Source organism: Anolis carolinensis, chromosome 2, assembly GCF_035594765.1.
Source record: "Anolis carolinensis isolate JA03-04 chromosome 2, rAnoCar3.1.pri, whole genome shotgun sequence".
NCBI lineage: Eukaryota > Metazoa > Chordata > Lepidosauria > Squamata > Dactyloidae > Anolis > Anolis carolinensis.
In genome coordinates this window covers 204,350,606-204,365,416 of record NC_085842.1, presented here as the reverse complement: position 1 = coordinate 204,365,416, position 14,811 = coordinate 204,350,606, and the positions used below count along the sequence as shown (strand labels likewise).

The following is a 14,811-nucleotide window of genomic DNA, read 5'->3' as shown; positions in this document are numbered from 1 at the left end:
GAAATGGAAATGAGCACCAACCTCCCAGAGTTGGACACGACTGGACTAACGTCAGAGGAAAACCTCTACCTTTACTATGAGGCCAGCTTTGATTGACTAGTGCAAACACAATCACAATTTGAATTCCAATATATGTGTTTTAAGAAATGGAACAATTATATATTAAATTAGGCACACAGAGTACGACTCCCAGGGGATACTTTCTAGACTTACCATGGAAACACAAAACCGCAGATAATAGCAACTCCTATTGAAATTTATTACTTCTAACACAAGCGTACCATAGAATCATGCTAAATAATAATAAAAATAAATAAACTTTATTTTTATATCCTGCCCCATCTCCCCGAAGGGACTCGGGGCGGCTCACAACAGGGACAAGCCCAAAACAACGACACAGCATATTTGACAAAACTTAAAACATTTCAACGATACACAAAATAAAATAATGGACAATACATTAAAATCCAAGCAGACAAAATCAGAGTAATTAAAAGCAAACCAGCGGGGACAGGTTTCGTAAAGTGCTGTATCATGGAAATGAGTAACAGTGATAAAGTGCCATATGCTTTTAAAACATAAAGAAGTATTCTGATGACAGCTCTATTTGGCCTATTCATTCAAACTTGCTCTGGAACAACCATGTTTTCAATTCCCGGCGGAAAATGGGCAGAGAAGGAGCTAAAGAACCTAGAAAATGCCTAGAGTGTACATCTCTCTAACATCTCCAGTTCCCCCAGTCTGACTCTATGGTCAGTTTCTGGCAGAAGAATATCATGCTGGAGGATCTAGAAAACATTAGACAGAACACCTTTATAACATTTATTGGATTTCTAGGTCCCCTATGGTGAACTTATGGCAGAAAATGACATAGACAAATGAAATGGCAAATACTGGTCCTGAGTATATGGGGCTACATGGTACCATGAAAGCCACTATGCATTTTTCCAGAAGCTTCAAGCACACAATGAGGTGCCTCTGCAGGATTTGATTTTATTACTCTTCTGCCTATAGAGCTCAACAGTATTGCAACACTGGGTGCAAATCCTATGCAGTTTCTGCAAGAAGACAGTGCTTAGTTCCAAGTGAATAAGTTCTCCATCAGGGCAGTAAGTGCAGAGCAGTTTCAGATTAAGTTTTACCATGCTAAAAATCAGAAGGCTATTCTGTCTTTTGACAATTTATTTTATTGTACAAAGTGAAAAAGACCTGTTCCTTATTCTTGCAACTGCAGCTCCTATTCACTTCTCTTTGAGTAAATCTATGCTTCCCTATATCCCAGGATGTGAGTCCAGATTATCTGCTTTGAAATGGATTATATGAGTCTATGCTGCCAGATAGTCTGGGATAAGCAGAAAAATCTGAAATCAGATCCTAGGATATAGGGAGAGATATCCCATTGCATGATAAGTTCTCCTGATGAATCCACACTTCATACCCAAATGCAATGGTGTATTAGTTGAGGAACATCATCCATCCATTGTGGCCCTCTTGGAGAGATATCCCATTGCATGATAAGTTCTCCTGACAAATCCACACTTCATACCCAAATGCAATGGTGTATTAGTTGAGGAACATCATCCATCCATTGTGGCCCTCTTGGAGAGATATCCCATTGCATGATAAGTTCTCCTGACAAATCCACACTTCATACCCAAATGCAATGGTGTATTAGTTGAGGAACATCATCCATCCATTGTGGTCCTCTTGGAGAGATATCCAATTGCATAATAAGTTCTCCTGACAAATCCACCCATAATGCAATGGCATTTTAGTTGAGGAACATCATCCATCCATGTGGCCCCCTCGGAGAGATATCCCATTGCATGATAAGTTCTCCTGACGATTCCACATTCATACCCATAATGCAATGGTGTTTTAGCTGAGGAACATCATCCATCCATTGTGGACCCTTGGAAAGATATCCTACTGTATCAACTAGCAATGGATTCCAGTGATGTTGAACTACCACCCCACCATCACCAGATAGCATGGCCAATGATTGCTAGAGATGTAGGTTCATTTTTCTCACACAAAACCATTTTCTCATTGCATCTCATTTGCTCTCTGTTTTCTTGCCACCAAGGTAGTCTCGGAAAGACTTTGTGCTTTGAATATCCTGTTTGTGACCTACATTTCCTGTTTCTGCTGCACATGTTACCTTGTGGCTTCCTGTATAGTAGAGATTATGCTATTTGTCCGATTAATGGGCACGCCTGGCCTAATTTTCCCTTGAAATGGCTAGTATACAGAAACTAGAACAATGGTTTGAGGATGAGATGGGGTGGACATTGAAAAGTCTCTGAGTTCCTCTCGGAACATGATGGGAGTTGAAGTTTTTTCTCTCTGTGTTTCTCAGCCAACAAAAAGCTCAAATTTCACATTAACCATGGTCTCACTAGCAAGCTTGAGTGTTTCCCTACTACATTACTTTCAATACAGCTATTGCAATGTTAACCTTTAACTGCTATGGCAACTTCCTGTGGAATTCTGGGATTTGTAGTTTAGTGAGGCACAGGAGTTATCCCTAAACTGCAAATCCCAGAATGCTATAGGATTTTTCCATAGTTAGTTAAAGAGGAATACAGTATGATCTCCATATCCACAGTTTCACTTAAGATCTCCCATACAAGTTACATCTTCTGCTCTGTACCTATGTCATTTGTCCCATTGAAAATTTTACAATATTTTATTAGACAAAACATTTTCCATATATGTTCTATAAAAACATTAAAAAGAGAGAACTAGTATATAAAGAAAAAGGAAGAAAAAGCAAGGAAAGAAGGAAGGGGTGGAAGGGAGAGGTAAAGAGGGGGGAAAGGAATTGTATACAGTATACATATACATAATGATTTCCATCTACTATATGGTGTTGAGGGCAAAAGAGCCTTTCACAGAATCCTGGTAAATTTCATATTATTTCTTCTAAGGTAAAGATAAAAGTTTCCCCTGACGTTAAGTCCAGTCATGTCTGACTCTGGGGGTTAGTGCTCATCTCAATTTCTAAGCCGAAGAGCCGGCGTTGTCTGTAGACACCTTCAAGGTCATGTGGCCGGCATGACTGCATGGAGCGCCATTAACTTCCCATCAGAGCAGTACCTATTGATCTACTCACATATTTTCAAACTGCTAGGTTGGCAGAAGCTGGAGCTAACAGCGGGCGTTCAAGCCGCTCCCGGGATTTGAACCTGGGACCTTTCGGTCTGCAAGTTCAGCAGCTCAGCGCTTTAACGCACTTCACCACCGGAGCTCATTATTTCTTATAGTGTCCCTCTTTCCCCCCCCTAATATTTAGGATCAGACCTTTTCCTTCTGTTCTTTACCACTTATTCTTAAAATTAATATTTTCATTTTTAAATAGTTTTTGAACAATTGCCAATTCATTTGTTTTTTTTTTGTTTTCCCTGGTTAGTTGATGTCAAATAAATTAGCCTGTCCATTATTCATAATGTCCATTACTTCGCAATCCATTGATCCATATCCGGTACTTCTTTATCTCTCCATAGTTTGGCATAAAGTTTTCTATCCTTGCCGCTGTTACCCTGTAATTAAATAATCTCTCCTTATTGTTTTCTTTTTCTATGTCTAGCATCCCCAAAAAGGAAAAATTTGGGTTCCATTTTAATTCTTATTTGTAAATTTTTTTGAATTTTCTGATGAATTTCCTTGCAGAATGTCTTCACTTTCTCGCACGTCCATCATTGAAATTAATAGGATTATCCTGGTTCTACACATCCATGTGAAGTCTAGGAATGTCTCTCCCGTGGATTTTGTGGTCATGTCATTTAGCACTATAACATTTGGATCCTGTACAACAAATCAGTAGCAACTGAGGAACTGCTGTACTCAGCAAAATTCATTTGGAAAAGCTCTTACTGGAGTTGTACCTCAATGCCAAACTTTTCCCCAGTTTGTCGGATGTGACTCCCAAGCCTTTAGGCAAGTTGGAACATCTCCTCTGCTGAAGAAATAGTCCACAGGGAAAGAGAAGTGGTGAAGATCTCATAACATTATCCCTAAATTTAGAAGGGATATGTGGAATGTAGATCAGCAGTTTAGGTCTATATCTGCCATGTCTGCAGAGTGACTATCTCTCAATAGATGGAAGTCAAGTGAGAGCTGAATTCCACTCCAAGCCTGCATCTACACTATAGAATTAATGCAGTTTGACACTACGCTAACTGCCATTGCTCAATGCTATAGAAACCTGGAATTTGTAGTTTATTGTAACATCAGCACTCTTTGGCAGAAAAGGCGAATTTTGTAAAACCGCAACGCCAATGATTCCATACCATTTAGCCATGGTAGTTAAAGTGGTATCAAACTGCATTAATTCAACTGTGTAGATGCATCTCAACACAAGGGCAGGTTCCTGGGATCCACTTAGGATATTTCTAGTTATGTCTTACGGCTCTTCTAGCATACCCTGAGAACTGCAGTACATAATGTCTATTTGGAGTATGTCTAGAGAAGCTTCGAACAGCCTTCCCCAATCTTTTGGCAGACCTGATGGGATGTGTCCGCCTTCCCTATCCAACATATAGAATTTGATGAGTCCCTTCTCAAACTCTCCATGAAGTCTGGGGCCTTTGTGGCCAAGAAACATCCGAGTGTCTCCCAGATGGCAAAAGTTACAATAAACACAAACAGACAAGCTAGCAGAGGTTGAAGCAAATTTGCTTTTGCCTGAGCTACTGGGTAGGGCAATATTCCACCTTCTCATCTTCTCTTCCCTCAGACAAGTTAATGAATGCAAACTCATTTTGCTCTTTGTACTCAGTTTGAAGGAGCCCCCAGTGGTGCAGCGGGTTAAGCCACTAGGCAGCTGAACTTGCTGATTGAAAGGTCGACAGTTCGAATCCGGGGAGTGGGGTGAGCTCCCATTGATAGCCCCAGCTTCTGCCAACCTAGGTAAAGGTAAACGTTTCCCCCCTGACATTAAGTCTAGTTGTATCCAACTCTGGAGGTTGGTGCTCCTCTCCATTTGTAAACCGAAGAGATGGTGTTGTCCATAGACACCTCCATGGTCATGTGACCGGCATGACTTCATGGAGTGTCATTACCTTCCCGCCAGAATGGTACCTATTGATCTATGCATATTTGCATGTTTTCAAGCTCATAGGTTGGCAGAGGCTGCGGCTAACAGCAGGAGCTCACCCTGCTCCCCAGATTTGAACCACCAACCTTTTGGTCAACAAGTTCAGCAGCTCAGCGGTTTAATCTTCTGCGCCACCAGGGGTTTCTCTGCCAATCTAGCAGTTGGAAAACATGCAAGAGTGAGTAGATCAATAGGTACCGCTCTAGCGGAAAGGCAACAATGCTCTGTGCAGACACCTTGGAGGTGTCTAACGCCGGCTCTTTGGCTTAGAAATGGAGATGAGCATCAACCTCCAAAGTCAGACACAACTAGACTTAATGTCAGGGGAAAAACTTTATCTTTACCTACTCAGTTTAAAGCATCTCGGGTAAGCTGAAAACAATTGGGGGAAGTGGAAGGTAGGGAGAGAAACTGGGAGTTTTTTTTAAGCAGCTGAAAAAGTGAAACAACCAGATTAGCCAAGTCTGTCTTCGCCAAATCAGGAAAATTGAACAGTTTACTTCCACACCAGTTCAGAAATGCATTCCCTGCAAAAGATGAACTTCAATATTTGCAGTGTGTGTCAGAAGAATCATAAAACGGAGAAGAGAAAGAACAGGGAACAATTTATAAACTTTCCCTCCTGTTCCCTCTCTGTCCTGCCCCACCTGCTCCCAACCCAAATACTGGGCGGTAACACACAGTGGGCCCTTGTTGAAGCAACTGTAGGGTTTTGCAACACAAGGAAGTGTGACGCAGCACATGTGCTTTGGCTACTGAAGCCTTTCTGACTCAGATTAGATGACAGAAAGATCCCCTCTTGAAAACCTATTCTTTGTCTTGGTCATGGCTAGAATTCGATGCAGCTTATTACTCTTGTTTTAAATGAAAGCTGATAACTTTGTGAAAAGGAGCAGGTCTGCAATTGTTCATATTTGCTGTTGGTGTGGGTGGAATACTCCTGAAGAAAAGCCAAGTTATATTTCACTACAAGAATGTTTGGTCTGGGTTTTGTTTTTTTAATGAATAGGAAAGTGTTTTAGGCCTCTTCCACACAGCTGGATAAAATCCCACATTATCTGCGTTGAACTGGAACATATGGCAGTGTGGACTCAGATCTCCCAGTTCAACGCAGATATTGTGGGTATTCTGCCTTGATATTCTGGGTTATATGGCTGTGTGGAAGGGCCCTTAGTGCTTGGGCCCTTCTACACAGGCGTTAAACCCAGAATATCAAGGCAGAAAATCCCACAATATCATGCTTTGAACTGGAATATCTGATTCCACACAGCCATATGTTACATTTCAAAGCAGATAATGTGCGATTTTATTCAGCTATGTGGAAGAGGCCATGGTTGGAGGAAGATTTGTTTCTCTGAGACTACAAAAGTAATACCAAACACTTCAGAAATAATATTGGATATACATTTTAATGGAAAGCAAAATGAATAATTGTAGGGTTTACTGAAGCATCTGAATTTGAAAAGTTATTTTCCATGCAAATAAATGTTTTACCCAGTTATTCATCTCCAAAAGAGCACTCTTCAAACCAAAGATTACTATTCAAGCCTTAGGTAGAGTGACCTTAGCACCCAGCCAAGCTATATGAACTCATGCAATTGACTACAATTTAATCCAGTTACAAGACAAATACACTCACCAAAGTAGACCGGTTTTCCACACATGGGACAGTATGAAATCATCATCCGTCTTCCTTCGGGCACCGCTCATCCATCAGCACAACTTGAATAAACAGTCTTCCGTGCTTCTTAGACAGACAGGAAAACCATGGCTGGGGCAGGGTGGTGATCAGTTCTGCTTTTGCAGTCAGGATGTTGCGGTTGTAAGAAAATGAGTGCACTGAAGTAGTGACAGAAGGTTGAGGGAGGGGGAATACATGGCTTCTGGCTGAAACAAAGACGTTGCCACAGCCTGGCTTTCTGTTTTGAGCATGAAAACCCTCATTTCCCTTCCCATCCATTAAATGCCTTACTACTTACTTCAGATCAAGCTTGCCACAACAGACCCCAGCACTTGTCTGCCTTCTTCTAGTTCCTTTAGCACAGCTCTATGGTCAACTACCAGCAGATGCTAACAATGGACTTGTGCTACAGGACCTAGACATTTTTCTAGGCATGTATAGGTCCTCTAGAACAGTGGTTCTCAACCTGGGGATCGAAACCCCTGGGGGTAGGTGTCAGAGCGGTCACCAAAGACCATCAGAAAAAACATATTTCTGATGGTCTTAGGAATCCCTTTGTCAGAGAAAGATGGATGTAGGTGAACTACAACTCTAAAACTCAAGGTCAATGCCCACCAAACCCTTCCAGTATTTTTTGTTGGTCATGGGAGTTCTGTATTCCAAGTTTGTTTCAGTTCCATTATAGGCGGAGTTCAGAATTCTCTTTGATTATATGTTAACAAAAAATCTCAGGAATTACAACTCCCAAATGTCAAGGTCTATTTTCCCCAAACTCCACCAGTGTTCAAATTTGGCTCTCTCTCTCTCTCTCTCTCTCTCTCTCTCTCTCTCTCTCTCTCTCTCTATATATATATATATATATATATATATATATATATTATTTGATACATCGCAACAATTAACACATTTTTGCAATACATGTCTTATTTCAGTATACATAATACCAGAAGTAACTAATGCTTAAATTACATTTTAAACAATCATTTGAAACGTATCACCCCCCTGCCCTCCCCCCTTCTCCCCTCCCCCCTGGGACATTCAAAATATTATCATTGTATCATTTTAACCGTGTTGAACGCCTGGTTCAAGGTGGTGTATCTTTCGTCTCCGTCTATTTTGTCAATTAGTACTGACCATTTCCTGAACCAGTTTTGTTCTTTTAGGCTATTTGTATATTTTCTTTTTCTTTGATTAATGAAGTCATTAATTATATATTCTGATATATAAGACCACCAAGTTTCTACATCCCATTTTGTCTCTCCCACATGTGGTGGGACTGTAGAAAAATTAAGATCTTTTATAGTAAAATAAGAAAAGTAATGGAAGAAATAATAGGGAAAGAATTAATATGGGACAAAGCCAGATATATGTCTCTCACAATAAAGGTAAAGGATGATAACAATAATTGGACCGAGAATCTAAAATAAATGACAGCTGCAATACAAGCCACGATAGCCCGAGGATGGAGGGATGGGACACATTGGGCTATATTGAGTATTCGTGCCAAGTTTGGTCCAGATCCATCATTGTTTGAGTCCACAGTGCTCTCTGGATGTAGGTGAACTACAACTCCAAAACTCAAGGTTAATGCCCACCAAACCCTTCCAGTATTTTCTGTTAGTCATGGGAGTTCTGTATGCCAAGTTTGGCTCAATTCCATTGTAAGTGGAGTTCAGAATGTTCTTTGCTTATAGGTTAACTAAAAATCCCAGCAACTACAACTCCCAAATGACAAAATCAATCCCCGCAAGTATTCAAATTTGGTTGTATCAGGTATTTGTGCCAAATTTGGTCCAGTGAATGAAAATATATCCTGCATATCAGATATTTACATTATGATTCATAACAGTAGCAAAATTACAGTTATGAAGTAGCAATAAAAATAATTTTATGGTTGAGGTCACCAAAATGTGAGGAACTGTATTAAGGGGTCACGGCATTAGGAAGGTTGAGAACCACTGCTCTAGAACAATTCTATTCGAGGTTGACCAGAGTCACACTAGAGGACTTACAGATTTGTAGAGAGGTGTTCTCTCGGATTTATAAAAGTGTACCGAAATTCCATTTCATACAAAACCATTAAAAGTACAAGATTCCTCTCTAGTGCTCATTCTGACAACTTTAGATTTTGTACTCAGAACAGGAGATTCTTCCAACACTTTCTGCCCATTTCCAGTATCGGCTAAGTTGGTTTGTGGTTAAGCTGTTGCATGACATTTTGCTGCAACAAAGGCTAAGAAGGCCTCTCTCCCTCCACATGAACACAATCAAACTAAACCAATACATGAATGTTACTTCAACACTGACACGAGGATCGTGTTCTTCAGGGCCACCACATGAAGAACATGTGGAAAACTCCATCAAAATACAAAGCTCTGTCCTCTAACAAAGGAACTAAATAGGGGATTCAAGGGACTTGGTTAGAGGTCCACTGCCAACCAGAGCATGTCCCACAGATATTGTTGTCTTCTCCTGTCTATGAACAGGGCCAGTGTGGATCTAGTGTAGAAAAAAAACCCATGATAGTATCGTATAGACTTCCAATTATGATGTCATAATATGCTTTGAAGAACTAATGTTGACTCCATCAATTATATTATCACCAGGCTTCAACTAGTTAGCTGTTGCTAACTGATGCTTGGAGAGGCTGCCTATAAATTTCATCTTCTAAGCAATGAGAAGGAGCCCCGGTGGTGAAGTGTGTTAAAGCACTGAGCCGGAAACCGAAAGGTCCCAGGTTCAAACCCCAGGAGCGGCGTGAGTGGCCGCTGTTAGCTCCAGCTCCTGCCAACCTAGCAGTTCGAAAACATACAAATGTGAGTAGATCAATAAGTACCGCTCCGGCGGGAAGGTAACAGCGCTCCATGCAGTCATGCCAGCCACATGACCTTGGAGGTGTCTATGGACAACGCCGGCTCTTCGGCTTAGAAATGGAGATGAGCACCAACCCCCAGAGTCTGTCATGACTGGATTTAACGTCAGGGTAAAACCTTTACCTTTTAAGCAATGAGAATTTCATCCCATGCTGACAGCAGGGCCCTTCCACACAGCCCTATATCCCAGAATATCAAGGCAGAAAATCCCACATTATCTGAGTGCTTTGAACCCAACTCAAAGCAGATACTGTGGGATTTTCTCCCTTGATATTCTGGGATATAGGGCTGTGTGGAAGGGCTCCCAGTGGGTTAGCAGTATTCTCTTGCCTGAGCAGAAGAACCTTACAGACACAGCAGCTTGTCAAGTATTTCATGCACCCTACTTGATAGTCAGCTGTATTCCCCTTATATGTAAGACAAAACAGGACAAAAGGTAAAACTGACAAATGGGGTGTTGGTAGATGTCAGGAGGAAGCCAATACCCTAACGAAACAGTGTCCCATCAGTGTCTAGCTGTGATTTGCATATGCTGCAGTGAAAGGAATGAAGCAGCTGGTGACAAAGCTAATGAGCCATAGTTATATAATGAAAATTAGTTTGCTGTCTCAGAGAGTAAAACTAAAGTAAGACAAAACCTGCTCATTTTCAATTCCTGGCCAGTTATTTTCCCAGACAGTAAGACTACTTGGAGGGACAAGGGAAGCTATGGCTGGAGCTCCTGCCTCTTAGGCTGCATTTTAATATAAGGTTTACAGGGAGAAAGAAGCTGGATTGGGACCATGGTAGTAGGGGAACAAGGTTGACACTTTCCATCCATATCACTTTCCTGATCTAAATATGCTCCCCAGCTGTTGCTTTTCTCCGCTAGAGGAACTTCCAAGACCTGCCTCTTTCCCTTAACTGGAGAAGAGAAAGGGAATTTAGACTGGGCAAACAGCACTGGGAGGAGGAAATATTAACTCTTCCCATGTCTATCAGCATGGTCTCAATTCATTTATCCTCCCCCTCTCTTCACAAGGCTACTTTTAGTTTTAAAAGAAAACGCTGGACCATCTTGATAATGTATTCCTGTTTTAGCTGTTCCCCTCATTGCACTAAGCTACAGTATATGTTGTGATAGTAATAGGTAAAGGTTTCCCCTGACATTAAGTCCAGTGATGTCTGACTCTGGGGGTTGGTGTTCATCTCCATTTCTAAGCCGAAGAGCCGGTGTAGTCCATAGACACCTCCAAGGTCATGTGGCCGGCATGACTGCATGGAGCGCCGTTATCTTCCCGCCGGAGCGGTACCTATTGATCTACTCACATTGGCATGTTTTCGAACTGCTAGGTTGGCAGGAGCTGGAGCTAACAGCGGCCGTTCACACCGCTCCCAGGGTTTGATACATAGCATTTTATACAACACTCTTGTTCTGGGTTGCTGTGAGTTTTCAATGGGTGGCCAAGCCTATGATTCAGATCTTCTTCACTTAATAGCTTACAGCTTCTGTATCATTTCTCTCCTCTTGTTGACTAACACTATATACATTCATTGAAATGTTTTAGATCACAACATCTCATTTCAATTTTTGTTACCTAGAACCAGGGCCTCTAAAAGATATTTATCCCTTTATCATCACAATATGTCCAACTTTATCATTACCACCATATCTTCGCCAATGGAAAATCAATGTAAAATTGGAAGAGGTATTCCCAGTGACATTTTTGGCCAGTTGTTGTTATTTGTGGCTTACAATGATGATGTCTGAAATCTCAGGATCTATTCTCCTGGTGTGCTGGCTCAAATCTGCTTCAATGAAGACATGAAGAAACTGAAGACAGGATCAGAAGCCAAATTATTGTGTCGGTGGCCAAGTCAAACTGTCAGGAGATTTCCCAAATCTGACATAAGTTACAGGTATGGACTTTTTACAGACATTTGAAGGAATAGACATTTGCTGTGATTGGTGTAAATTACAAGCCACAATCTTATTGGTTCACAATACATTCATTGTTGAAATAGTAGGCATGATTGGTACAAATGATGATTTGCAGTTTTATTGGTTCAAACGTTTGCAGTTTCTAATTGGTGCATGTTATCGTGGTGTTAAAGTTTTTATTGGAGAAATTCTGGAATACATCTCCTCTATTCACAGCATCCCTTTCTGCGACAAGGGAGTGCATCACCTTCAAGCTGGGATTAACTTGATAAACAATTCTTGTTGATTGGCATAGATGGCAGAGAGAAAGATTCCTGTGGTGGGACAAGAGGTAACATTTCTGACTTGACAGGTTTAGCATTTCTAGGGAGAGATTTATTGTATAGGGTTTCTCCAACTTTTGAAGCAGAGGATTCACGGTCCCTCAGACTGTTGCGGGTCAGACAATAGTTTGAAAAAACATGAAAAAACTATACTATATGTACTTTGCACATATCTTATTTGTAGTGCAAAAAAGATAAAGGAAAAATATAATATTTAAAATAAGGAACAATTTTAACCAACATAAACTTATCAGGATTTCAATGGGAAGTGTGGGCCTGCTTTTGGCTGATGAGATAGTCATGTTAATTATGAGGGTTGTTGTTGTTGTTGGGTACCTTCAAGTTGTTTCAGATTTAGGATGACTCTAAGTCTAAAATGTAAGTTGGGGGCTAAGTAAATTACTTTGAAAGGTTGCATCTGGCCCATGAGCCTTTGTCTGGAGATCCCTAGTACAGAGGGATGGAAAGGTGGCATTCTTATAGCTATGTTGCCAAAGGCTGTAACTCCTCCTTGTCCATACTTATAAGTCATTGAGAGAGGAATGAGGAGTTGGCTGTGGGATCAGTTGTGGGTCATTCCCATAGGACTTTTGGACTTAGAGAAGTAACTTGTGGTCATTTATGGACCCTAGTATTTTGAGGATCCGTGATTTAGGCCAACAGTGACCCGAAAGGTGAACCTATTATAGGGTTTTCTGAGGCTAAGAATGTCTGACTTGTCCAAGGTCACCTAATGGGTTTTCATGACTGAACAAGTCCTATTCTCCAGATTCCTAGTCCAAAACACAAACCATTATGCCAACCATTATGACTCACATTGACCTCATGTAGAAGGAAATGTTGACTGACTGAGTAACCAAAGAAAAACATGGCCCATCACAGCTCCTGAATGAGTGCTATGGACTTGATATTTCCCCATTTATTTTGTGTATTTGTGTGTGTTCCTAGTGATCATCCCATCTCAAAAAAGGGAAGCAGTAGATTTTAGCTGTTGCAGCAAAACAACAGAGTTTCGCTGGACTTTGAAAATGAACAGTACATGACAGTGTAAGCCTTTATGAATGACCTCTGCTTCAATGTAATCTGTGAAATATCCCGGATAGGTCTAGAAATGGTAAAAATATGGAAGCAGATCCTTGTTGAATAAGAACCAAGACCTATCTAGTCTGACATTTTGCTCCTACAGGGCCCAAACAAGTCATAGGAACAACTAAAAGTGGGAAGACCAGAAAGAACAAGAGGATTCGATAGCTGGGGTTTATCTTTTGTATGATGTTAAGACAGTACATAGAATTTCCACTCCAGTTCCCCCACATCATTACATGACATTCAGATCCCTAAGCCCAGTAGTACCCATCTACTCATGTTCAATATAACTAGTATTAAGAGGCATAATGTTTCCCCTTTTAGGATAAAGGTGGTAGGAAAATCAAAAGCAAAGTGTCTTCAATTTACCTCTTGACATATGTTGACCTGATTAACTGCGTACTGTCTTCTTAGGCAAAGAAGCTTCAGAAGTGGTTTGCTAGCCATTGCCTTTTTCCTGATATATAGCTTTTAGGATGTGATATTCTTTGGTGGTCCATCATACAACACCTAAACACACCGGACCCTTTTTAGCTTCCAAAATCAGATGATCCCATTAGCTTCAGGGCCCTTGCATTTCCCCACATTTTTTCTGGACCTTCACATCCCTAAGCCCAATAGCAGACAAAAACACACTCATGCTCCCCATAATTAATACTAAGAGTGTAGTGTTTCCAATCTAGGAAGTGGCATATAATCATTAACCATTGAAAGACTTATCACAGAGACACTTTTTTCCTAAGATAAGCCAGGCTATGTGAATGGGCAGAACAGGTCTGGCGCCCTTGGTCTCCTCAGGAGCGAGGCAGGCTGGAGTCCTCCCTTGACGGCACATCTAGCTTTGACTACAGAGAAGCAGACTCATACTCTCTGTGGGCTGCAGATCAAAGAAGAAGGTGACATTTTAGCAGGTAAATATTTTGCCAGGGAAAAACATTGAATATACATGGGCTGCCCCTAGCTCCTACCCTCCTGGGATGCTGGTTTGATTGATGTATGCAGCTGAGCAGAAAGGGCTAATAGCCTATTGCTTCAGAATTTATGGTTGCCTAGAAACCTTCCCTTTGTTGATTTTTTCTCCTCCCTTCCTGACTGTGCTTCGCTCTAGGACTCTCTTGAGCAGCTTACCTGATACACGGTTCCAGCAAGAGCCTGCCAGCCTCCTAAGTGGCCCGTTTTCTTTTCATAGCCCACAGTTTCAGTAGCTCTAGTTTCCTGAGCTGGTGCATGGTTACCGTGGGAAGGGAATGCAAAGCAAGTCCATTTTCCTAGCAGCTGACAATGTTCGCATCTCTAGAAGTGAAATGTATTTGCTTCCAGTTTGGATACCCTATGTTTTGTGCTCCTTCTCTTGAATACAGTATGGCTCCCATAAACACCAGGGATGCATACTCAAACTTGGTGTGGACATGAGAACTACAGTAGAGCTTATCCGAGCTCCGTTTATCCAACACTCCGTATTATCCAATGCGCCGCCAGGGGCCTGGTGGCGTGTCGTATTCTCTCCACACCTAGCTTGCTCACCTTTGAGGCCTGGGCCTTTTGAGAAGTGTAAAGCATGTGGTTAAGAAGCGGCACCCCCCGCGCTTCCCTAGGCCGGGGCACCTGCCGAAGGGAGAAGTTTCTTCTCTCCGGCAGGGCTCTGGGCCTTTTGAGAAGCGCAGAGAGTGTCCCTATTGCATGGCACTATGTATATCCCAGTCTGTCTCCTCCCCATGATTAGCCTATCCCAATCCTGCAATATTCCCATCACCTTGTACAATGGGCCTTTTCTGGTTCTGTGCTGGCAGTAAAGTAACATCAGGGTTGGGATTATGAAAATAAAAATA

General features: G+C 41.5%; 1 protein-coding gene and 1 long non-coding RNA gene across 3 annotated transcripts in view; both read right to left on the bottom strand.

The window, feature by feature from the left end:
• LOC134296495 (cysteine-rich protein 2-like) overlaps nt 1–6,982 on the bottom strand; it is a 40,309-nt gene extending 33,327 nt beyond the window's left edge. The window contains exon 1 of one of the 2 annotated variants that reach the window (XM_062971565.1): nt 6,738–6,982. In XM_062971565.1, coding sequence (XP_062827635.1) covers nt 6,738–6,783 — 46 coding nt within the window. In that variant the 5' untranslated portion in view covers nt 6,784–6,982. The remainder of the gene's footprint in view (nt 1–6,737) is intronic. The other variant, XM_062971564.1, reaches the window with a different exon arrangement.
• A 4,683-nt stretch (nt 6,983–11,665) lies between these two features.
• LOC134296494 (uncharacterized) lies at nt 11,666–13,962 on the bottom strand. The gene is made up of 2 exons (XR_010003270.1): nt 13,352–13,962; nt 11,666–11,887 (listed from the first exon to the last, which is right to left on the bottom strand). It is a non-coding gene; the product is annotated as an uncharacterized LOC134296494 (long non-coding RNA).
• Nucleotides 13,963–14,811: the final 849 nt, after the last annotated feature.